Below are 26,189 nucleotides of genomic sequence, written 5' to 3' on the forward strand. Positions count from 1 at the left end.
AAAGTGTCGGTGCACCGCATGCACAAACAATATGTGGAAATATTTGCTCATAAAGCTTTGTTATAATACACTACAAATTACCATATGCGTAATCACATTATGTTAAAACTAATAGTGGGAATGGCCCACCTGTCGCTTCATGTCGAAGTCAAAATGTTAAAAAGCTAGGAAAGCATATGTGGAAAATATTTCATAGAGATGACAAATACCTGTCTGACATTTTCAATCTTTGGGTCAAAGGCAAAAGGATCATCACCACAAACTTGCTTGTATGTTCTAGCATTATTTGAAATGCTCTGAAAAACAAATTGACACTCTTACATATACTGCATTTAGATTCATTTTTTTTAGAGACAAAAAATGTAGTAAGCTAATTTAAGACATACAGAATAACAGAAAACAATTTAAGCTCTTCCTTAGATAGGTGCTTTAGCTATCTTGAGCAACATAATAACCTAACAAAAATATTAAACCTTTTCAGAAAGTAATACCAATTAAACCACCAGGTTAAAAGAAATTTATAGACAATAAAGTCTTCATCAAACTTTATGCACTATGTTACTCAATAACACATTCATTCTTAAATCTTAATCAATATCAGTCACGAGAAACAAGTACTTATTCTGGCAACATCAAGTAAAGAGAGGAACTAGCCTTCGGCAGGATGCTAGTCAATTCAGGGTTCATTCATACACATATTTACACAAGGCCAATTGCTAGTTAATCTTCATCAGTATTTCCTGAAGTCGCATTCCTTACTTTTTAAATACAAGTTTAAATTTTATAGTGTTCCCTGCCTAAGGAGTCTTTGGTGTGTTCAGAATTATTTATACACTATAAAGCCTGTATATTATATTGCCTTTATAACATTTCCTAAATGTAATGACATTAATGTATGCAAAAGCTAAACTGCTATTGTACTTTTTAATTGAGATGACTGAACATGTATTCCAAGAAAAGAGTTGCCAAATTGTCATCACTGATATGCTGCTATGATAGTGTAATTGCTCCATCCTGGGTATGATGTTAACCAGCATTCAGCCTTGGGGGTTGTTGGCAGTATTGACAATCCAGAAGCTGTAAAAAAAAACCTCACAGTGTTCCACTCCATTTAAACTAGTGGGGTGCTAAGGTGTCACTCATTGCACGGCTGCGCTTGGGTCCTAAATTGGGACCCTGAGGTGGTTTGTCATGTGATGAGTATGACAATGCACTGCATTCAGTGCATGCTCCTAAACCTATGCTATGCTATTCTCTGTTATTGCAAATTTTGCCATTGAATGTTGTTACTAACCAAGCTTAACCTAAAATACATGTCACCTAAGTGAACAAGTAATGCATTTTTTATTTTAATTATTAGATAAGTAAAACTGCTTAACACCAAGTGGCACTATGTGAAAAGGTGTATCTAATACTTCAAAATTGGTTGTGCCACCTTCAACTGTAATGACTTCAATCAAATGTTTCCTATAATTCAACATCAGTTTTTGACATCTTATTGGTAATTTAGTCCACTCTTCCTTGAAGTACTACTTAATTTACAATGTGCTTCTTCTCACAAACAGCTGACTAGACATTCTCCTTAAGACTCTTCTGAAACAGAGCAGAATTAATGATTCCCTCACTTATGGCAAGTTGTCTAGATCCCGTGGAAGCAAAGCATGCAAAACCATAATATTACCAACAATTTTGACTGCTTGCATATTCATACTGTTGAAATCTGTTTGTTTTATGCTGGACTTGTCACTTGAAATGTTCTACTTTTGTCTCATTTGTTCATGGAATATTCTTTCAGAATGTTTGGGGATCATCCATGTTCTTTCTGGTAAATTAGTCTGTAGGTTCTTCCTGGTTACTAATGGTTTTCACATTGTTACTCTTCAAACTTGCCCATTTTGTTTTGGATTGTGGACTCATGAACACTAATTCTTGCAGAAGCAAGAGAAGCCAGGAATTTAATATGTTTTCAAGGATGCCTTTGACTTTCTGGATGATTTTACACTTTTTCTTAATTTTGTCTGGGTTTTAGAATTTGAGTAATTTTGTCATGGCGATCACTACTGCAAAGATTCTCTACTGTTTCAAGCGTTTGCCAATGGCTGATACTGAGATACTGGAGCCTCACAAATGGCTAAGTGGCCTTTTCCAAGCTAACAGTTATCATCACTTTTTGTTGTAGTCTCTTTGGAATTTCCTTTGATTCTAAATCTTTGTTCGCAGCTCGACAACAATGGTCAAAATAAATGCAGTTTATATCGAGCAGGGATTGCTGTATTCAAGCCTAGCAGTGGTTCAATCAGGCAACTCTAATGATATCTTTAATTGGGTTGATTTACAGTTGTGCTTAAAAGTTTGTGAACCCTTTAGAATTTTCTATATTTCTGCATATATATGACCTAAAACATCATCATATTTTCACTCAAGTCCTAAAAGTAGATAAAGAGAAACCAGTTAAAGAAACAAGTCAAAAATATTATACTTGGTCATTTATTAAGGAAAATGATCGAATATTACATATTTGTGAGTGCCAAAAGTATGTAAACCTTTGCTTTCAGTATCTGGTGTGACCCCCCCCTTTGACAGCAATAACTGCAACTAAATGTTTCTGGTAACTTTTGATCATTCCTGCACACCGGCTTGGAGGAATTTTAGCCCAATTCTCCATACAGAACAGCTTCACTTCTGGGATGTTGGTGGGTTTCCTCACATTAACTGCTCGCTTCAGGTCCTTCCACAACATTTCGATTGGATTAAAGTCAGGACTTTGACTTGGCCATTCCAAAACATTAACTTTATTCTTCTTTAACCATTCTTTGGTAGTACGACTTGTGTGCTTAGGGTCGTTGACTTGCTGCATGACCCACCTTCGCTTGAGATTTCTGACATTTTCCTTTGGAATTCTCTGATATAATTCAGAATTCACTGCTCCATCAATGAAGGCAAGCCGTCCTGGCCCAGATGCAGCAAAACAGGCCCAAACTATGATACTACCACCACCATGTTTCACAGTTGGGAAAGGTTCTTATGCTGGAATGAAGTGTTTTCCTTTCTCTAAACATAACACTTTCAATTTTGGTCTCATCCGTCCACCAAACATTCTTCCAATAGCCTTCTGGTTTGTCCACGTGATCTTTAGCAAACTTCAGACGAGCAGCAATGTTTTTTTGGGAGAGCACTGGCTTTCTCCTTGCAACCCTGCCATGCACACCATTGTTGTTCAGTGTTCTCCTGATGGTGGACTCTTGAACATGAACATTAGCCAATGGAAGAGAGGCCTTCAGTTGTTTAGAAGTTACCCTAGGGTCCTTTGTGACCTTGCCGACTATTACACACCTTGCTCTTGGAGTGATCTTTGTTGGTCGACCACTCCTGGGGAGGGTAACAATGGTCTTGAATTTCCTCCATTTGTGCACAATCTGTCTGACTGTGGATTGGTGGAGTCCAAACTCTTTAGAGATGGTTTTGTAACCCTTTTCCAGCCTGATGAGCATCAACAACTCTTTTTCTGAGGTCCTCAGAAATCTCCTTTGTTCATACAATGATACACTTCCACAAACATGTGTTGTGAAGAGCAGACTTTGATAGATCCTGTTCTTTAAATAACACAGGGTGTCCACTCACACCTGATTGTCATCCCATTGACTGAAAACACCTGACTCTAATTTCACCTTCAAACTAAATGCTAATCCTAGAGGTTCACATACTTTTGTCACTCACAAATATGTAATGTTCGATCATTTTCCTCAATAAATAAATAATCAAGTATAATATTTTTGTCCCATTTGTTAAACTGGTTTCTGTTTATCTACTTTTAGGTCTAGAGTGAAAATCTGATGTTGTTTTAGGTCATATCTATGCAGAAATATAGAAAATTCTAAAGGGTTCACAAACTTTCAAGCACAACTGTATCTAGGCGAACAGTGCCAGATAGCATTACATAAGTATGCTCATTAGATTAACTTAACAGTTATTGTAACAAAAAACAACAGGTCATACTAAGACTAAGCAATGAGTGAAGGAGCCCATGAAGCTCTTTGAATGCAAGTTACCCGAAACATACAATTTAATTAGTGAGAAGTCTACTTCCTCTCCAATCTTACTTAGAAATCTATGCAATTTACTCTATGTTTAATCTGATTTTGTAACTGTCACATGTTTGTGAACGATTTAGTAATAAAAAACTGACGACAGTAGCGTCCTGCACTTTATGCTTTTTTTTGTATACGTAAAATGTTATTTACAATATTCTATTTTAATATTAGTCTTTTTTTGCATAAACTCTCTGTCCATATTTAAATCTATCTTTTTTGGACCATCTATTTCTAGTTAAGGGTAATGGGGAGGTAGACCAGGATAAAATGACAGCTTATTGCAGGGTATACTCATGCAAGTTGCACTTGTCAATTTAGAATCTCAATATAAGTTAACATGCAAATCTTTGAAATATTGGGTGGAAGCTGCAGTACAGGTGTAATCATACACTAAGAACAGAATCAAAATTGCAAGATGGGATGCTTTATGTACTTTAACTACTGTGCTTCAAACACCAACCTCCCATATTTAGACATCTTTTTTAAATTAAAGTTTTGTTTTTCTAATTAACTTTAAATTATTGCAGCATACATACATTAATGGTTACATAACTACAGAAATGTAGTTAGAAAGCAAATATGTATATATAATGATAAATTTTCAAAATAGTTACCAGTAAATCAGCATGCTCAGAACTATCTGAACAAAAGTCAAGTTCCAAAGCCATTGCAAGCTTTTTGTTTGCAGCTTCCCTGATTACAGTATCTTTTTTTTTTAGATTCTCAAAACAAGGTGGTGTTCTTATTTTGTATGTCTAGAAACAAAACAAAATATCTATTTTACAATTTTTAAAAGTGAAGAAACAAACATATATTGACATATGTAAAAACAGATTATTAGACAAAAAGGCTCATTTAACAACTGGATGCTGTTTGTCTCAAGGAAGTCACTATCTGTGTTTACGTTTTACAAACATTATTTGTGATAAAATAGTGTCTTATATTTTTCAAATGTTTTAAGATGGTATTTGTGAAAAGGGAGTGGTGATTAATCAATGGGTTTTAAGTTGTTATCTAGATGTTTCTTTGGTTTAGGTTGTTTTTCAACAAGCTAATATTTGTTACTCAGCTTAAAGGTTGATGGCTTGTTTGCAAATGTTTTGTTGTTCTAGTAAGAGGACAATGTTTATGATATAATCAAATCACTTGTGTTTATAAACAAGAACCAGCCAAATTGATAGCAGTGGTGTAATGCAAAAAAGACATACATCTGCGAAGACAACTTTTGAAACTACATTTTAAAAGAAAATTTCAATTGCATGTCCTTAGCTGCATATCCAAATTTGAACTTTAAAGTTACAAAACTGAAAAGGTGCACAGAAAACGTACAATGCTGTAAAGATGTGCAAATGACATTCAGTAATTGATGGGTAGAATTTGTTTTTTAATTTTATTATATGAACACATTTTACAGTAATAATGACTTGCTATAGGTGTACCTAACTTTAAGTGTTTGGTAAGACAACTGTCATTTTATTTAGTTTTTTCATAATGCTGATGGGTTCTGTTTAATCTAGTTGTTTGTTTAGTGAATTTAGTTTGTTTAATAAATTAGTTAAATAAGCTTTGTTCCCAGCCTGTTTTATTTTGGATGCTTTATAAGGTGTTGCCTCTCCCTTTCCCAGTGCTGAACATAAAAGATGCCATATATTTAAAATATTCTATTGTTCAATTATTGTTACCAAAAAAGAATCTATATACCCACCTTTTTTCTGAACCTTTTCTCTACTTTAGAGGGCTGTAAGAAGTTATAGCCTATCTTGGTAGAAACAGAAACAAGCCAAAAAACAACCCTGCATAAAAAACTAGCTACAAACAATATTTTGTTACCTTTAGGACAGAAGTATTACGGCTTTTTTGGACTGGAGTCCACATTGGATTCTGCATAAACCATTTACTTGCTTCTTTTTGGTTTGGTGTCTTCATCAAAACATTCTTTTGTTTATCACAATGCAATTTCTTTAACAAACAAACATAAATGGATAGTTTAGTATAGTACTTGTTACTTTCTGCAATTGTCATTTAATGCCATCTAATGGTAATCTTATATTTTTTATTATATTTTATGCATTTAAGCTTTGCTGTCAAACATCTTTTATATTTTCACCCTCCAGTTCAATAATCTTTAATTTTCTATTACAGAATATCAGGGGAAGACCATTTAATGGGTACTGCAACAAAGAAGAATGGAATAAACACTACATTATAATAATCTACAAACTGCTATCAATTTAATGTTTTATTTTTAATAACAATAAATTGTATTTATATAGTATATTTCTCAATTACAAGGTTGGTACACATCACTTTAATAACAACCTTATGGAACACAGAACCAACAATGATATAACAGTAACAGAATACATTTAAAAATCCTAAAGGAAAAATATATAGAAGATAAGAATTATGAAAAGTGCAGACAGAAATAAAAAATGCTTTCAGTTCAGTTTTGAAGGAGGGCAGGCAAGAGAAACTTTGGATGCACTGAGATAAATTTAGAATTCCAGGCTTCGTGGACCATGGCAAAGAATGACCTGCCAACTTAACTTTCGTAAACAGATCAATCTAAAGGACCATTAGTAGTCCATTGCCAGAATACCAAGGAACATGTGGATGGGTGTTAAGAGTGAAAGAGCTCAACTAGAAAAGTGTGGGACAAACCATGAAGACTTTGAATGTGGTAACCAGATGTTTTTATTTTACACACAAAGAAATTGATTGCTAATGTAACTGATAATCAACAGGAGTGATATGATTTGAATGCTTTGTTACGGCAAGAGCTTTGAATAGACTGTTGTCTATTGAGTGTTTTATCTGGAACATTACTGAAAAAGGAAGTTACAATCTAGTGGGGCAGCACAATGGGTGTTCCCTATGTGGAGTTTGCATGTTCTCCCAGTGTCTGCGTGGGTTTCGTCCAGGTGTTCCAGTTTGCTTTCATTGTCCAAATACATGCAGGTAAGGTGAATTGGTGATGCTACATTCATCCCTGGGCCTGGACCTGAGAGGTACATACTTGGCTCCTCGACCTAGTTTGAGGGAGCAGGAATACCTGGAATATTTGGCTATAATAAGCAGCACCCTGAGCAGTGGAGGGTTGAGGGTACAAAGACACAGCACTTAAAAAGCACTTTAATCATGTATCCCGGTTGCTAAAACTCATTGGCTTCTTGCCTTAAATGCTGTGCTGCTGCAATGACCACTGAACCGGATGGATTATATCTACCCCTCAGCACTTTGAAGATTAAAAAAAAACAATCTTTGTTTTCTTCATTTCACTTGATTGAATGGTACGCTTGTGCTTAACCTTTTCCTCACTATCTGTGACCTGATGGCTGAAGCACATGTGTGCTTGATGACTGCGGCAAAATAAATAAATCCTACAAAATAATGCAGTAACTTAAATTTCTCATTTTTATTTTTGGAGTGATGGGAATAATCTGTGGTAATGGAACATAACACTGCAACATAACAAAATGTGAAAAAAGTGAATATGTCAGAATACTTTCTGAAGGAACCGTGAGTGCTGTGGAATTCAGCCATTTAAAAGAAGACCAAAAGTACTTTTCACTAAGCCAACAGGTTCTTTCATCTTCCTCCATGTGGACTGACCTCAGAGGGCCATCACACAGTGCCTGTTATTGGCATTATTGAAGGTATGCACAGATGTGAATTGATGTGTCTGTTTTGTAGACTACTACATAATAATAACTGAAAAAGGCACACTTATGATCAGTTTTATCCTATTACTGTATGCAAGGGTATTTCTTTATGTTGCAAAGATTGCCTACTGTCACTAGATTGATAATAAATGCATTTGCTTCAGAGAGAAAGAAAACTGAACAGGTATATAGTATGCAATCAATTGACAAGAACTGAATAGGTAGTCATTCATTCATCTATCCAGCTTCCCGATCCGCTTATCCAGAGCAGCAAGCATTGGACATAATGCAGGAACACCAATGCAGGACAACAGTCCATCTCAGGGCAAAAACACAGACATTTTAGCAACATCAATCCTCCTGTCCTTGCATGTATTTGGACTATGGGAGGAAACTGGAGCACCTGGAGAGAAAATGCAAACTTCATGTACACACAAATCGCAGTCGTCTTCACTGTGAGAAAGCAGTGTGCCACCCTGCAACCCTTATTAATATTAATTGCTGTTCCTGGTACCTTTCATCCATTACTCTAATTGAATGAACTTGTGCGCCTCTGATGGTATTACTCCTTGATACGCAACAACAAGCAATCATTTTCAAAAACAGACTTAAGCCTCAAGGCTCAGTGATAGTAAACACATGTGAACCAAATGCTGGCTCAATCGGTTGAAGGATGATATGCGCAAAGTCAATCCCCCATCTGAAGATACCTTGGATCAGAACAAGTGGAAAGCGACATGCTTAAAAGCTAACCTTACATTAACACGGGAAAAAATGCTAGGAAAACTATTAAACTATTCATATATTTTTCTCTGCTTTAGGCATAATAATAATGGTAATAGTCATATATCTTCCTAACCTGTTTATCTGGGGCATTTGAGCCTTTACCAGCAAACATAAGACAAGGCTGGAACAATCCTTGGACAGGGCATCACTTCATTGCAGGCCAAACACACACACAGACACACACACTGGAACCACATTAGCAGCACCCATTAGGTATTATACTCTTTGAGTGAAATGCTGTCTGTTGCTACAAGCCATGGTAGAACACAGCTGCTGCAGAAGCAAAAGTAGGATTATAAGCAGAATATAGCTTGGCTCTGGAGGCTTTTGGGTTGTCATGACACCATCCACAATTGAGGCTGTAAGCATGACAGTGAATATATTCTAACCATATAAAACTGCTTCTAAGAGTCTATGATAAAATAATTATTACTAGTTTACTTTTCACCATGACAAAGTTGCCTCATAAACACAGAAAGCTTTCTAAAATGTAAATCTTTAATGCTTCAGATTGGAAGAATTAGGTAAGTTTAAGTCTTTTACATTTACCTTTGGAAAAGTTATTTTACAATTTCATAAAAAATGCTTTCTGTCAAAGTAATATATACTGTACCATGATTGTGAAGAAATAACTTGAAAAACACAGAATTTGTCCTTTAAGCAACATAAAGCCCAAACTATAATTCCATCCATACATTAATGAAACATTCACAGTGCTCTCCTATATATGTCTGGTATGCATATATTTTTAAGATTTCATAACAAGGATATAATAAATTTTGACCTAATATATAAGCAAGCACAGTAGAATGTTAGCTAGTCGGTTACACACATTTGCAAATATTTAATTCAAAATGTCCCTGAAGATTCACATTCCTACGTTTCTACTACTATTAAATATGAAATGCTGGACATATGGCAAATGCTGGGAATCTAAAAGCATTTCTACTTGTCTGTAACATAGCAGAGAAAGAACATGACATTCTAAATTTACAAATGGATGTAAAACTAAAGTTCAACTTACAGGCTTTATTAATATACAATAATCATATAACTTTTGATTTTATACCTAAATTATAATTTAATGACAAGCATTATTTAAATTATAGGTGTTTGGGTTGTATTCAGAAGTAAATCCATTTATTCAGAGATCCTTTAAGACACAGGAGTGAAACTGCAGAAAGTCTATATTAAAAAAGTATATTTTTAAAAAATCAATACGCAATATTTTTAATATCCTGCAAAACTACAGACACCAGTAATTTTACATTTTGATAATTGTGGTGGAAATACTAAGATTAAATATCAAAAACTACAGAAACAAAAAAGGATCAGCATTTTCATTAGCTGATATACACATATAAATTTACAAAATGAACTGTAACCATATCCCTGTATCGGGTTCTATTAATTTAAATTTATATTCTAATTGAATACTTTGTTTTCCATCACTTAAACATAACTTTAATAATCTCAGATTAAATTCTGAAATAAGGTTACATTGCATTGCTTTACTTTCATTTACTATACCTCTTTATTAGGCTGTTTGTTGAAAGAACAATGACTCTGTTTAACTTCTTTTACATTCTGCTCAGTTTTCTCCTAAGCCATGAAAGAGATAAAAATAAAGATTTAAGGGAAATGTACTGTAAAGTAAATCATCATAGTTTTTAATAATTGCCTCAAATGAAGCAATTTTTTTCATTAAGAGCAAAACATAAATTAAACTGTTAAACAACAACAACAAAAAAAAAATATATATATATATATATACAGTGTATATATATATATATATATATATATATATATACACACACATACACACACACATACATTAGGGGCTACGCCCCCTGCTCGCTTTCGCTTCGCCAACCCCTAGTTCAAAGTAACACTTCGTCTGTGATATTTAAAGGTAAGTTAAACGTTTTGTGAGCTGTCTTACCGTATGGAAGAAGAATTGCTGCTATACCTGCCCATGCTATCGATGTAATGTTTTTGAATATCTGTTTGCAATAATGGAGTAAACATTTATACAAAAATGTTTTCCCTGTTCCGCTTGGTCCATCTATGAAGAATAATTGCTGTTTAATTTCTCTGAGGACACTTTTTTGAATTGTGTCAAAAACAGATCTTTGATCATCATTTAATTGTAAGTACATTGCCTGATATATTTTTCTATGGCCTTCCACTGTTACATCTTCCTCTGCTTTTATCTCTTTCTTTACCTCTGATTCGTTAATTTCTTCTGGAAGTCCAAATTGTTGCATTGTTAAATCTTCTGCTTGTAACAATTCTTTGATGATTGAAAGAGCTGTTTGTTCATTTGACCTTTCGGATAAATGGTCCTTTGAACGCTTCCCATGATTGTAAAGCATCAACTTCCCCTGTCATAATTAAGTATAGGAAGAAGAGTCTTAATTTGTCAGGCATCATTACAGACATGGTATCAGACATTATTTCATACATATAGTCGTCCGATTTACATAATCCAGCTGCTTGAGCCGCTTCTTGAAAGGTACCGTACGTATTTCCATCTATAGTTAAAACATCTTTATACGACGTTGCTCCTTTCGATTCTCATAACAACAATTTTAAATGAAAGTATTCGCTATCTTTTGGTGATACAATATTTAATCGTGTAACACATTTGCAATTAATTTTTCTTGGATGCCATATTCCTTTTCGTTTTTGCCACTTGTAACGTTGAGGAATTTGCGCATACGTATATGCCTTTGCATTTACGTCTTTTTAATTTAGTTCGAAATAAGCCAGTAATTTTTTTTTTTTTGCTACTTGCAAAGCATGTGCTTCTTCACCTTCTTTAAACTGAACCATATTCTGTCCTGGTAAATGAATCGGTAATAATTCTACAGAATGACTTCGACTGTGCATTGGTAATTACATTAAATGCCACCCGCTTTCCATTGCACTAACGTATCGAGTATCTAAGTATGCTTAAATTTCGTCCTTGTGCTTGTTCTTTCGCTAACGTTATGCATACTCTATCGTGCCCTTTATGAATGTACTTGTAAATGTAATTAATACTCATCACTGATGCACAATACTCGGCATTAATATGACAATCGAACTTTTAGCAAATATGGGTTATTTGGTACAATCATTAAATTTTTGATCATCACAATTCTACCATCTTTCTTTCCGTGGTAAGTGTGTTGTTCGTAATGATTATCTCTTCTGTTTGAACAAAAGCTTTTGTAACTTTTTTTTTTTAAACACTTTTTTTCTTTCGAGTCCCAACATGCTGAATCTTTTAAATGAGGTCCGTGAGACGTGTTTAATGACTTTGTACCATAATTCAGGACTGGTTTTTCTGTTTGGAATTTCAGCACAGACAAAACGATCTACATCATTAGCAGTTAATAATTTTTTTTGTAAAGTAACCAATAAATGCATGTGAGGAAAACCCCATTTTTGAAATTCAATTGTGTAAATAAATGCTCGGATTTGACCGAACACCCTTTCGAGCTCTTTCAAAATTAAGACTTTCTGATAAAACAATCTAATTAAGAAAGTTGGAATATCCAGAGCCGATGTAGCTGGTGGCATTGTTTTCAAGAATCTCTGGATTTCTAGCCATTGTGGATTACACGTCATTGTAATAAATAAATCTGGCTGGCCGATAGTTCTTGATATAGCCATTGCATCATGATATAACTGTGGCAGTGCTCTTGGGCTGCCTTGATATGATGATGGTAATATTATTGCTTTACCTATTTTGAATTTGTCTGAACTGTTGATATTTGAATTTTGAACGTGATCAATGAGTCCTTGCATATGTTCCGTTCTACGTTTTGCTTGATTCAATTTAATAAAGAAAAGACGATTAGCTTCGACTTTTAGATACACATTAATAATGTAATGTTCCGTTAGACGTTGATATAATAGAAGTAGGTTAAATACATTGGAAAGTATTGCTAATTTTGCCCTGAAATATTGTGTTGGTGTTATTCGTTTTTCTGAATTTGTGTGTTTCATATTGTATGACCATTCCGTTTCTCCATCTGGGAAAAGCAAGGGAAAGAGTAATGGATTGGAATGTGGTGAATTATTAGACAGAAATGTTGATTCGTGTTCTGCTTTATCCTGCTATTTTTTCAATGACACCTGGTCCGTGGTGATTATTTTCCCTTTTTCAAATAATAATTTCCGCTTGTTTGCGCTACTGCGATCTTTACTCTCTTTTTTTTTATACTTTCTACTTTCATATTCTTTAGCTTTCTCCACATGTGTATCGCACCAACATTTTTTTGTTTGAGCCTTTCGAATTCCACTGCTTTCATGATCTCTAACCTGCTCTGTATGTGTATAGCACCAACGTCCGGATTGGACGTGCTTTTTTTTCAATTCCAGTTGTTCCGGGCTGATAATTACTTTCCTTATTTTCTGAATTTGCACCTAGATTATTCTTTTTCTTTTTTGTCTCTCCAACGCTTTTGAGTCTCTTTTCCTCGTGCAGCTCTTTTTTCTTTGTTTAGTTGTCTACGTTTCATTTATAACGTATTGTCCTTATACGCTTTATATGTGCTGAGAGCCCTGGATCTGTGTGTGCTCAAAGCATTTACACAATTAATATTTTTTCTCTTCATGGTCTTATTTGATATTGGTTGAAAGTATGGCACGACTTGCAAGAATCTCATTTTCTACGTCATTGCAAGACGTTCCTTGGTCAATCTCTTGGCACAAAGTCTCATGTTTAAGGTCCCCGCGAGACACTCCGTGGCCAATCTCTTTAGTCTTGCGGGTCTTTTAAGTGTCTTCCGTGATCTTAACGTGAAGATCATGTATCGTCTCCTAGTCATTCCCTCCCACAGGATTTTTTTTTTTTTATAATAGAGAGATATATAAATACATAAATAAATATATAAACCTTCTCTTTAGTCGGTGTACTGTGCTGTAGTTTTAGGGACAGCAACTCATGTCTGACTTCTGAAAGCTCTTGTTCCTGAAAAAGATTTTTGTTTTATGTTGCATATTATTCACTGATAGAAATAATTATAACAAGAAGAATTACAAAAAACACTCTGCAGATTATGAGTAATAGTTTTAAATAGTTTACCAGTAATTTTTGATTTTTGTTGAATTCCAGCTCTTTCTTCCTCCACTGATTCAATTCAGCATCTTTTTCTTCTAGCATTTTATCATACTGGATCTATAAATTATTTTATAAAGAGTATGGTTAAAAATGAATGGTACACTTTGTACTTATAATGATAAAACTGACTTTTGTAATATTACCTTGTGCTTTTCCATTAAAGCAACCATTTCTGCTATTTTCATCTGACATTTTGCTTCTGCATCTTTCTCATTTTTAACTGCTTCTTCTAATGAAGCTTGAAGTTTCTGTATCTAAGAAAATTAAGTCCTCTTTTAGTTTCAAATTTACCTAAGTAAATTCTTATTATTAGTCAAAAGCTATATTTTGTTGTCTTTAAAATTATATGGTTTAACTATTAATAATTTATTTTGCAATTAACCATCTTAAAAAGTCTTAAATGTATTTATAGTATTTGGACACAAAGCATACACAAACTCTTTCAAATAAGAGTACTTGGTACCATGCATGATACAGTTCAGTGTTTAAGATTAAAAGTGCTTTACTTTACATTTCCTAAAATAAAAAGTAAAGTATGCTTATATTGTTTTTAGTAGGATTCGTTTCATTGAAACAGAAAGAATGAAGGGGTAGACATGCTTTACTAATGAGAAACTAAAACAGATTACTAATATTGGTTAACAGAATTTAATTTATTATAAGCATTAATGCATATTTCATTAAAAAACATATTAGACTACCTCTTTTGAAAAATCTGCTTCAATTGTTTGCTTAGATTCATAATCCCTGCTTAGATTTTTGATAGCTTCAGCATGCTCTTTTGCTTTCTTTTTTTGTTCCATTTTTAAATCCTTGATCTTCACCAAAAACCATACAAAATGCAAACAAAATACAATATACAGCATGCATTACATAATTAGCATTGTCAAAAGAAAATGTTCAACTCAAACAGATATCTATAATTTTTACAAGGAGGGAAGGTTATACTTGACTTGCTACTGTACTGTTCTGTTGTATTTAAAGTCTCATTAGAAACACAAACTGAAAACAAGACAAAATTATTGTACAACAATGTTTTATCATGTCTTGTTAGTTTGGCTGCTTAAATTAATAATGTAAACAGTTATAATAAAATGCCAACTTTTACTGAATTTACAAATTACCACACTGTATGTAAAAAGCCAGCATTTGTGGAATTAAAATGAAGCTATAGATGTTAGATTTTATTCATTTTTAAGGGTATACAATATCAATATATGAAGGAAATAGTTATAACCATAATTAAAATAAAATTATTAAGCATATACAGTATATAAACAGTATTTGCGGATTGGACCATTATTCAAATCTTATTTTGTCAATACCAGTTGGTCCATTAGCCCAAACAATACAAAATTGTACTATTTTAAAAATTAACAGATTGTTTAGACCGAAGGAAAATATATTTTTTTAAATATTGTTGCTTTTTAAAATGACATTATAATGAACAATACATAAATCAATCCTTTAATCACATAAACAGTTCTTTAACTATTCTTAAGATGTTTCATACCAGATCAAAGACCCATGACCTAACATTTCAGGGAGCTATAGTATTCAATCTGTGACCCTATCATATGAAGTAGTCCCTCATGGATACTAAAAAAATCAATCTTAACAGAGGGCCTGTTTATTTACTTTACAATAGCTGTAATATATTTTTGCCAGAGTTTCAAGAAAAAAAAAATTGGACCATTCTGCTCCCCTCCCCAGCACGAGTGCATTTATTATTTATTTATAAAAACGGTAAAGAAAATTTTTTGTCAAAAAAAAAAAAAAATATTTATTATTGAGTTATGGAGCATGTGTTAGAGTGCTTCCTGGTGGGTAAGATAAGATGATGAGAAAGCTTAGTTTGAGGTGTCACGCTGATTACTCAGGTGTTACTCTGGGTAATGCTGTTTTCAGACTATGGAGTAAAAAATGGTCTGACAGGTAAGTAAAGAATTGTTTTCTAATATGATTTGAATGTAGGGCATACTAAAACATATGAGACTGATGCTTGATGATATTGTTCTTAAGGTAGGCATATTTTACATAATATTAGTTAAGACAGATGTGGGTTGTAAAAAAATTTGCTGTATTACAACATGGTTTACACAAACTGATGAACAGCATCTTGTTAACAACTGACTTGTTGCATGATACATTTTAAATACAAGGTCCCATTCCCATTTTTGCCTTATTAGATCATTGGTGTAGCACTCTTTGAAATAAACTGGTCATGAGATACTGCCTTTGTCTTGATTGCTGCTAGACAATATAGCTATAGTAAAGCCAGGTTTCTGAAAACGATTTATTTCTGAAGGAACTTTGCAGCAGCTGTTTTTCAGTTAAAGGCATTTCTTAAGTTGTTTTACTCCTGTCTGCTTAAATCACAAGTTTCAATTCATTACTAATATTTTCTTTTACAATATGATCACATTTCTCCGTGCAAAAATGTGAATATCCCTAGTTCATCAATACAGCACTAAATAAAATCTATGATTTAATTAAGCATATATATTTTTAAATTTCATTGTTGCAAATATTGTAAAATGGTTATCAAGAACTTCATTTAACTGTATTACTCTTATTTTAAAATAGAAATATTTGAAAAATTTCAGTTTTCCTTTCTATCTATATACTAACTATTCTTCCTAGCAACAAAGGGAATGAACCTGGTTTCTTGTATGCATCCATCTGTGCTCACATGCAGTAAAGCAATCTCAATTTTAGCCATCCAATGAAATAATGGTAGCTATTTAAAATAATATCTCAATTAAAACCCTCCACCTGCGTCCTTGACCCGATACCAACAAGGTTTTTCAAAGAAGTATCAGGCGTGCTAATTGATAATGTTCTTGACATAGTAAATTCGTCACTAGATACTGGGGTCTTCCCAGACTGTCTTAATACTGCTGTAGTTAAACCCCTACTTAAGAAACATAATCTTGACCCTCGGCTCTTGAAAATTTTAGACCCATCTCTAACTTGCCCTTCTTAAGTAAAGTTCTAGAGAAGGCAGTCATTATGCAGTTAAATGACCACCTAAATAAACATGCTATTCTTGATAAATTTCAGTCAGGTTTTAGAACAAATCACAGCACAGAAACTGCACTCGTTAAAGTAGTAAATGACTTGCGGGTAAATGCAGACAGAGGCCATTTATCTGTTCTCATCCTCTTAGATCTGAGTGCTGCATTTGACACCATTGATCACAACATTCTTAGAAATCGCCTTAGTCAATGGGTGGGCCTCTCTGGCAGTGTCTTAAATTGGTTTGAATCCTACCTGACAGGGAGAAAATATTTTGTTAGTTGTGGGAATTACAACTCGAAGACACATGATATCCAATATGGTGTTCCACAAGGCTCTATCCTGGGTCCGCTGTTATTCTCAATCTACATGCTTCCGTTAGGTCAGATTATCTCAGGGCACAACGTGAGCTACCACAGCTATGCTGATGACACACAGCTGTACTTATCAATAGCACCTGATGACCCGATTCTATTGATTCACTAACACAATGTCTGACTAGTATCTCAGAATGGATGAATAGTAATTTTCTCAAGTTAAATAAAGAGAAAACTGAAATTTTAGTGATCAGCAATAATGGATACAATGAGGCTATTAGAAATAAACTGGATACATTAGGATTAAAAGTCAAGACGGAGGTAAAAAGCTTAGGGGTGATTGTTGACTGTAATCTGAATTTTAAATCACATATTAATCAGATCATTAGGACAGCATTTTTCACTTAAGAAACATAAGTAAAGTTAGACCTCTTTATCACTGAAAGATGCTGAGAAATTAGTTCACGCGTTTGTTTTCAGTCGACTAGATTACTGTAACGCACTCCTCTCAGGACTACCCAAAAAAGATATAAATCGTTTGCAACTAGTGCAGAATGCAGCTGCTAGAATCCTAACTAGGAAAAGAAAATCAGAACATATTACTCCAGTTTTGATGTCACTACACTGGTTACCTGTGTCATTCAGGATTGACTTTAAAATTCTGCTTATGGTTTATAAAGCCTTAAATAATCTCGCCCCATCTTATATATCGGAATGTCTGACACCTTATATTCCAAATCGTAACCTCAGATCCTCAAATGAGTGTCTCCTTAGAATTCCAAGAACAAAACTTAAAAGAAGTGGTGAGGAGGCCTTCTGCTGTTATGCACCTAAAATCTGGAATAGCCTGCCAATAGGAATTCGCCAGGCTGATACAGTAGAGCACTTTAAAACACTGCTGAAAACACATTACTTTAACATGGCCTTTTTATAACTTCATTTTAATCGTAAATTAACTTAATCCTGATACTCTGTATGTTCAATTCATCATAACAACTATTCATGGTGGCTCTAAAATCGGTACTGACCCCTACTCTCTTTTCTGTTTCTTTTTCCGGTTTCTTTGTGGTGGTGGCCTGCGCCACCTCCACCTACTCAAAGCTTCATGATGCTCCAACAATGATGGACGGATTAAAAGGAAGAAATCTACGTGACCATCATCATCATCAAGCCCTTCCGTGAGAATCCTAAATCCAAAGAGGACTGTTTCATTTATGTTAGGTAGAATGCCCAGAGGGGACTGGGCGGTCTCATGGTCTGGAATCCCTACAGATTTTATTTTTTCTCCAGCCGTCTGGAGTTTTTGTTTTTCTGTCCCCTGGCCATTGAACCTTACTCTTATTCGATGTTAATGTTGATTTATTTTTTATAATTATGTCTTTCATTTTTCTATTCTTTAATATGTAAAGCACTTTGAGCTACTGTTTGTATGAAAATGTGCTATATAAATAAATGTTGTTGTTGTTGTTGTTATTTGCAATTTTTTATATGTGTTTTTAGCAAATATATATTCTTTTTTTTAAACTTGACAATGTCAAAATTAAATGAACAGTGACAAGTCCATAAACTTATAAACTGTTTTCAAGTTTCCACACCTTTCAAACTTACAAATGAGTCTACTTCTTATTAATGGATAAGCAGTTACCTATCAAACTTTAGTATATGGATGTGTGGTATATTGGGTTCACAGCTCAAAAAACAAGAGTGGCCAATTTTAATAAATAAATGATAAACGCTCGTGCTGGGGAGGGCAGCAGGTGCGAGAGATCTGCTATGAAGACGCCCCATTTTCGGGTTGGTGCAAGGCTATCAGCTGTTTGTACATTGCTTTGCTAGCATGTGAGGGAAGTCTGATTGCCTTATTATAAGTCCGGGCTGCAATCAGGTGATCGCATTTGCTAGCTGACATCTCTCCGGGCTGCAAGGTCCAAATAAGATAAGCCAGAGAGCTTGCAGATTTTAAACACCTTATAAAACATGGCAAGATTCCTGCTCCTGTTTTAAACTGATTTATCTATTTATTGATTTTAACCTCCTCATGAACACCTTTTATGGATTATTTATTTTATTTATTAGTTTTATTTATTAGTATTTTCTTTAGTACACTTTGATTTTGATTTGTTTTAATAAAAGCACTTTTCACCATCCCCTTGCTTGGTGTTCTCATCTGCCACGGTCATCTTGGTTACAGTACTGACTGTGTTGGGTTCAAGAGGCTCCCAAAAGCGAAAAGGGAGCAAGAAGTGGACCTGCATCATCACATGATGATGTTCCATAATACTATTGCCATGGCAGTTAAATTTGTATTAGTAATGTTTTTAAGTTTGGCAATTCACTGTAATATTCTGCATATTCAATATCACTAACAAAATCATATACAATAAAAATTCATACATCACTATTTACATTAACTAAAGAAATAACTGATACCTCTTGCTGAAGTTCTTCATAAGATTTGCATTTATTCTCAAACTGTTTCTTCAGTGTGTTATGCTAAGGAAAATCATAACATAGTCATTATGTTTTATTTATATATACAGTATATACACACGTGTACAGTATGAATTATATCTTAAATATCCATCCATTCATTTTCTGAACCAACTTTGTCCATTTTGATGTTACTGTACATAAAACCAAAGACTATTCTGGCAGCATCTGGCACAAGTCAAAAAAAAAGCTTGGACGGGACAACAGTTCATCTCAGGGTAAAACATGCACACACATGCAACTATGCACAATTAAGAAATTGGAAACACACCAATAATGCATGGTAACTTCATTCAGTGACAAAATAAGTTATTGAAACTCCCTAGAGCTGTAAACCGGCAATGCAAACCATCACACCACTGTGTCATATGATTTTAAATATTGCATAACATGATATTTAAATTCGGACCACAGGTGGATGAAGCTTATTCCGACACTGCTGGGGCCAAGGCTATCACAGGTTTCACTCTCGCACATCCAAGAGATGACTTTGATAAAGCCAATTAACCTAACTAGCATGTCAAAGAAACTACATGCATAAAAACACAAGACAAAGAACATCATGCAAACTCCAAATAGATAATGACTGGACATATGGATGCTGGATCTGTGAGGCAGCAGCACTAACTGGTGCACTTACTGCATGCACAAAAGGCACATGACAACAAACATCAACATTCTGCAAATAGCACCAAGAGTCTCATAAAAATCTATTTAAGTAAAACACCTTTCTTTAATTTTTTATCTTACCTTGGTTTCAAGTGTTTTCAACTGTTTTTCCATTTTAGAAAGATCATTCTGCAAGTTGCTGTTCTGAAAGGGTATCAGTATGGTGTAGTAAGAATGTAAGTACTAATATGAACTATAGTAACAAAGTGCAAACAGCTTTTCTCTTATAGATGTCACTCTATTCTATCAGAAAACTACATTGACATTTACTCTTTCCGGCTTAAATTTTGTTTAGTCCATTATATACAGCCTTATTAAAATTCAAGAGAAAGAAAAACACTTCATTTACGCATAAGGTATCTATGAAACTCTCTTCACATGTTTTTCTTCCTGCCAAATTTCTTCCAATATCTTCCCAAACTTTACATTCTCAACCTTGGTTTTCTGCCAAACCTATACCAGCACCTTAGAATACAGTGCCTTTCACTCAAAATAATCAGACAATGTAAAGAGGTAAATTTCATTCTGAAAGTACAAGATAAACAAATGATAAATTGCTTCTTATCAAACTTTTTTTAAAAGTATAAAGATGCTAGCACTTAATTGAAAGAATTAGAGGTAGGATTCAGTGACGGTTACCATACAAGTAATGCAAAGTGTAACTATTTATTTCAAGTGCACATAGACAATGATCACCAAGCAATAACATATTACATATTTTGATATGAAACCTAAAACAGAAACATGTTTTAGTATACCTTGTAAAGCTTTCACTAAAAGAATATGAGCCAAAAAGTACATACATTTAACTCCAGTTCCAGTTTATTTTCTGCTTCTAAATTCAGCTGTTCTATGTTAACCTTCAGACATCCTTGTTCTTCTCTAAATATTACAAAATGATTGAAATTACAATGTAAATTTGAGTGTGATCATTCAACGTTTACACGGACTGGCCACTTTATTAGGTACATGTGTACTTCTTATCAAGCATCATGGAAGCATTTGCCCATGGGTTCATTCTTTGGGCTCTCATAAATGCAGACTGGTGGTGGCAGTAAAATGTTATGGGGACATGCTTGCATGTCACACACTGCATTTCCTGATGTCAACAAAGCCACTATTTAAATGGCATAGGATATATGAAAATTGCTGCCAATCAAGTGCATCTCTTTATAGTAACACTATGCCCATAATGCCCCAAAGCCAGGCAAGACCTGAAAGCATATTAAAACTCAAATCACTTTTCAGTGGTATGCTGAGTTAATCTACCTCCAGTTTATTTGCAACAACTATGTGCACACAGGTCAATGGCCAGATGTTGCACTTTCAACATCATGTTGAGTCCTTCTTCAACACATTTAGGCTATTTGTGTGGATAAAGGGACTGGATGCTGACTTTTAGGTAGGTGTACCAAAAAGTAGCCACTTCATGTAACAAGCATTACACCTTTAAGAGTAAAGATCAAAGTGCAGGTAATCAAAGTAAATGCTTTAATCAGGTTTTTATTGTCATTGCAAATAACAAAGATGAACCTAGTTCTCCAATGCAATCACCTAAATGCATTACAAGCAAAATGATCATTTTTTTTTTTGTATTTTATACTACACCCATTCCACTGTGTACTTATTAAATATCTATGCATTGTGATTGTTAATAACAAACTGGTATCTGCGTAACTTACAAGGGAGAAAGCAGGAGGTTTGTTAATACTATTTTCTAACAATATATATATATATATATATATATATATATATATATATATATATATATATATATATAATAGTGAAATTGGTAGAAGACGACTGCAAAAATTGTGTAATAACCGACAAGAGTTTTAATCTTAAATCAATTTCAGCATCAAGTCTTGCATTATATTTTATCTTTAATGCTATAAGTACAGAGAGCACAATTAATAAGAAGCAGTCTTTGTGTCTTTGGTTGAATATACCCTAAAATAAACTGGTCTGTAAAAAGAAATTATTTTCACTCCTGTCAAAAAGGTTAGGTGTTCTTCATAGATTTGAATCCTATAATTTTCAGGTGTTGAAAGAAGATTTAAAATGAAAAAAGTGGTATATTAGAGTTATTATTATTAATCTATACTAATAAAAGGCAAAGCCCTCACTGACTCACTCACTCACTCATCACTAATTCTCCAACTTCCCGTGTAGGTGGAAGGCTGAAATTTGGCAGGCTCATTCCTTACAGCTTACTTACAAAAGTTAGGCAGGTTTCATTTCGAAATTCTACACGTAACGGTCATAACTGGAACCTACTTTCGTCCATATATACAGCCATAGCCAGCAGCTCGGTCGCCGCGTGAGGCGGAGTTGCGTCCCGCATCATCACGCCTTCCGCATACTTGAGTAACTGCCCATATAAAGTAAATATTCGTGGGTGAGTCCTGCTTAGCATATTCATAAGTGCAGCTACTGCAGAAACCCTCCGACGCTGAACAAGCCTTTGTACACATATCAATAGGAAAGCAAGGTGTAAAGCTTAAGTTTAAATTACGTTCATAGACACGCTGACGCTAAATATTCGCAGGCAAATCCACAACTTAATACCGGGAACACCTGTTAAACATCTTAGATTCATGAGTACCGATTTGGGTAGTGATCAGTTTGATGAATGAAACCTGTTCAAAAAATGCATTACACAATTGAGAAGGCAGCAAAAGAATATGAAGCGAGTGACGCATACAAGCATATTCATAAGAGCAGCTACTGCGGAAACAAAGCACGGTGTAAACCTAAAGTTTAAATTAGGTTCATAGACAGGCTGCCGCTGGTGTTTGTCATGCCTACGACGAATACAATATTCGCGAGATACAATTTTAATGAGAAGACACAGGGTATAAACGAGACTTTTGATCACTTTGTAACAGAGTTAAAATTGTTGGTGAAGGACTGTGCTTATGCAAACGAAGATAAGATGGTCAGAGATAGAATAGTGTTTGGCACAAACTCAGCAAAAGTGTGAGAGAAACTTTTTAAGTGCCGGGTCTGAGCTAACATTAAATAAAGCCGTGGACATTGCAAGATCGCACGAGAGTGCACAAGCACAGCTGAGAACCTTTGATGCATGTACTCCGAGCGGCTCACGTGAACTGACTTTGCAGGACTGGGAAAGGTTAAATTAAGTTCATAGACACGCTACCGCTAAATATTCGCAAGCAAATCTACAACTTAATATCAGGAATGTCTTTTAAACATCTTAGATTCACGAGTACCGATTTGGGTAGTGAACACTTCAATGAATAAAACCTGTTATCTTTAAAACGGTTGACAAACACGGAATATAACTTGAACACAACACGTCCTCCAAATACGAACCTGATTGAGAGAAATAATGATAATCAAATCCTTAATGACAGCAACACTCATAACAGTGACAAAACCATTACATTGACAATCATATTACATTATTTTTAAAATGTTTCCTTTTCTTTTTCATAACTTCTTTAACACACTACTTCTCTGCTGCGAAGCGCGGGTATTTTGCTAGTTACATATATAACTGGTTTAAATATAATACTTACAAAAAGTAGTTTTTTCCCGTTAAAACCATCTGAAGGTATTTAATGGTGGAATGACCAACAAATGTCTGCTAACATAGACCCACTCCAATTTCCAGAATAATGTCTCTCCATTTGAGCGATGTCCTAATGGAATCTCATCAAAGACTGCTCCCATATTCTCAGGGAAAAAATCCAAAAGTATATGAAATGGAGTTTTAAAGACATATTAGATCCAAGTGCAAGGTAGGAAGATAGAAGCTTCTCAACTATTTCCTTTTAGTTTTTCCCTTTGTAAGATTTTTTTTTTCTCAATAATGGAAGACAGTGTATTCTTTTTATCATGTGCGTACCTTTAACCTAGTCAACACAATACAGGTGCCAGTCATAAAATTAGAATATCATGACAAAGTTGATTTATTTCATTAATTCCATTCAAAAAGTGAAATTTGTATACAAACCGGATTCCAAAAAAGTTGGGACACTATACAAATTGTGAATAAAAACTGAATGCAATGATGTGGAGGTGCCAACTTCTAATATTTTATTCAGAATAGAACATAAATCACGGAACAAAAGTTTAAACTGAGAAAATGTATCATTTTAAGGGAAAAATATGTTGATTCAGAATTTCATGGTGTCAACAAATCCCAAAAAAGTTGGGACAAGGCCATTTTCACCACTGTGTGGCATCTCCCCTTATTCTTACAACACTCAACAGACGTCTGGGGACCAAGGAGACCAGTTTCTCAAGTTTAGAAATAGGAATGCTCTCCCATTCTTGTCTAATACAGGCCTCTAACTGTTCAATTGTCTTGGGCCTTCTTTTTCGCACCTTCCTTTTTATGATGCGCCAAATGTTCTCTATAGGTGAAAGATCTGGACTGCAGACTGTCCATTTCAGTACCTGGATCCTTCTCCTACGCAGCCATGATGTTGTGATTGATGCAGAATGTGGTCTGGCATTATCTTGTTGAAAAATGCAGGGTCTTCCCTGAAAGAGATGACGTCTGGATGGGAGCATATGTTGTTCTAGAACCTGAATATATTTTTCTGCATTGATGGTGCCTTTCCAGACATGCAAGCTGCCCATGCCACACGCACTCATGCAACCCCATACCATCGGAGATGCAGGCTTCTGAACTGAGCGTTGATAACAACTTGGGTTGTCCTTGTCCTCTTTGGTCCGGATGACATGGCGTCCCAGATTTCCAAAAGAACTTTGAATCGTGACTCGTCTGACCACAGAACAGTCTTCCATTTTGCCACACTCCATTTTAAATGATCCCTGGCCCAGTGAAACGCCTGAGCTTGTGGATCTTGCTTAGAAATGGCTTCTTCTTTGCACTGTAGAGTTTCAGCTGGCAACGGCGGATGGCATGGTGGATTGTGTTCACTGACAATGGTTTCTGGAAGTATTCCTGAGCCCATTCTGTGATTTCCTTTACAGTAGCATTCCTGTTTGTGGTGCAGTGTCGTTTAAGGGCCGGAGATCACGGGCATCCAGTATGGTTTTACGGCCTTGACCCTTACGCACAGAGATTGTTCCAGATTCTCTGAATCTTCGGATGATGTTATGCACAGTTGATGATGATAGATGCAAAGTCTTTGCAGTTTTTTGCTGGGTAACACCTTTCTGATATTGCTCCACTATCTTTCTGCGCAACATTGTGGGAATTGGTGATCCTCTACCCGTCTTGGCTTCTGAGAGACACTGCCACTCTGAGAAGCTCTTTTTATACCCAATCATGTTGCCAATTGACCTAATTAGTGTTAATTGGTCTTCCAGCTCTTCGTTATGCTCAAATGTACTTTTTCCAGCCTCTTATTGCTACTTGTCCCAACTTTTTTGGGGTTTGTTGACACCGTTAAATTTTGAATCAACATATTTTTCCTTTAAAATGATACATTTACTCGGATTAAACGTTTGATCTGTCATCTACGTTCTATTACAAATAAAATATTGACATTTGCCATCTCCACATCATTGCATTCAGTTTTTATTCACAATTTGTTTAGTGTCCCAACTTTTTTGGAATCCGGTTTGTATTAGATTCATTAATTACACACAGACTGATGTATTTCAAATGTTTATTTCTTTTAATTTTGATGATAATAACTGACAACTAATGAAAGTCCCAAACTCAGTATCTCGGAAAATTAGAATATCAATTAAGACCAATGCAAAAAAAAGGATTTTTAGAAATGTTGGTCAACTGAAAGGTATGAACATGAAAATTATGAGCATGTACAGCACTCAATATTTAGTTGGGGCTCTTTTGGCCTGGATTACTGCAGCAATGCGGCGTGGCATGGAGTCGATCAGTCTGTGGAACTGCTCAGGTGTTATGAGAGCCCATGTTGCTCTGATAGTGGCCTTCAGCTCTTCTGAATTGTTGGGTCTGGCGTATTGCATCTTCCTCTTCACAATACCCAATAGATTTTCTATGGGGTTAAATCAAGAACAGGGATACCATGGTCCTTAAACCAGGTACTGGTAGTTTTGACACTTTGTGCAGGTGCCA

The 26,189-nt window shown here is 34.8% G+C and overlaps 1 protein-coding gene across 7 annotated transcripts in view; it reads right to left on the minus strand.

Moving 5' to 3' along the window:
• The window catches only part of sycp1 (synaptonemal complex protein 1), an 89,531-nt gene that overhangs the window by 1,764 nt on the left and 61,578 nt on the right, over positions 1–26,189 (minus strand). For 5 of the 7 annotated variants that reach the window (XM_039749349.1, XM_039749353.1, XM_039749348.1 and 2 more), the window contains 11 exons: positions 20,950–21,028; positions 20,228–20,290; positions 19,418–19,480; positions 14,354–14,470; positions 13,796–13,906; positions 13,617–13,709; positions 13,428–13,502; positions 10,070–10,141; positions 5,922–6,050; positions 4,706–4,846; positions 210–296 (listed from right to left, as the gene is read on the minus strand). In XM_039749349.1, coding sequence (XP_039605283.1) covers positions 210–296; positions 4,706–4,846; positions 5,922–6,050; positions 10,070–10,141; positions 13,428–13,502; positions 13,617–13,709; positions 13,796–13,906; positions 14,354–14,470; positions 19,418–19,480; positions 20,228–20,290; positions 20,950–21,028 — 1,030 coding nt within the window. The remainder of the gene's footprint in view (positions 1–209; positions 297–4,705; positions 4,847–5,921; positions 6,051–10,069; positions 10,142–13,427; positions 13,503–13,616; positions 13,710–13,795; positions 13,907–14,353; positions 14,471–19,417; positions 19,481–20,227; positions 20,291–20,949; positions 21,029–26,189) is intronic. The other 2 variants (XM_039749352.1, XM_039749355.1) reach the window with 2 other exon arrangements.

The sequence above is a fragment of the Polypterus senegalus genome, chromosome 3 (genome assembly GCF_016835505.1).
Source record: "Polypterus senegalus isolate Bchr_013 chromosome 3, ASM1683550v1, whole genome shotgun sequence".
Taxonomy (NCBI): domain Eukaryota; kingdom Metazoa; phylum Chordata; class Cladistia; order Polypteriformes; family Polypteridae; genus Polypterus; species Polypterus senegalus.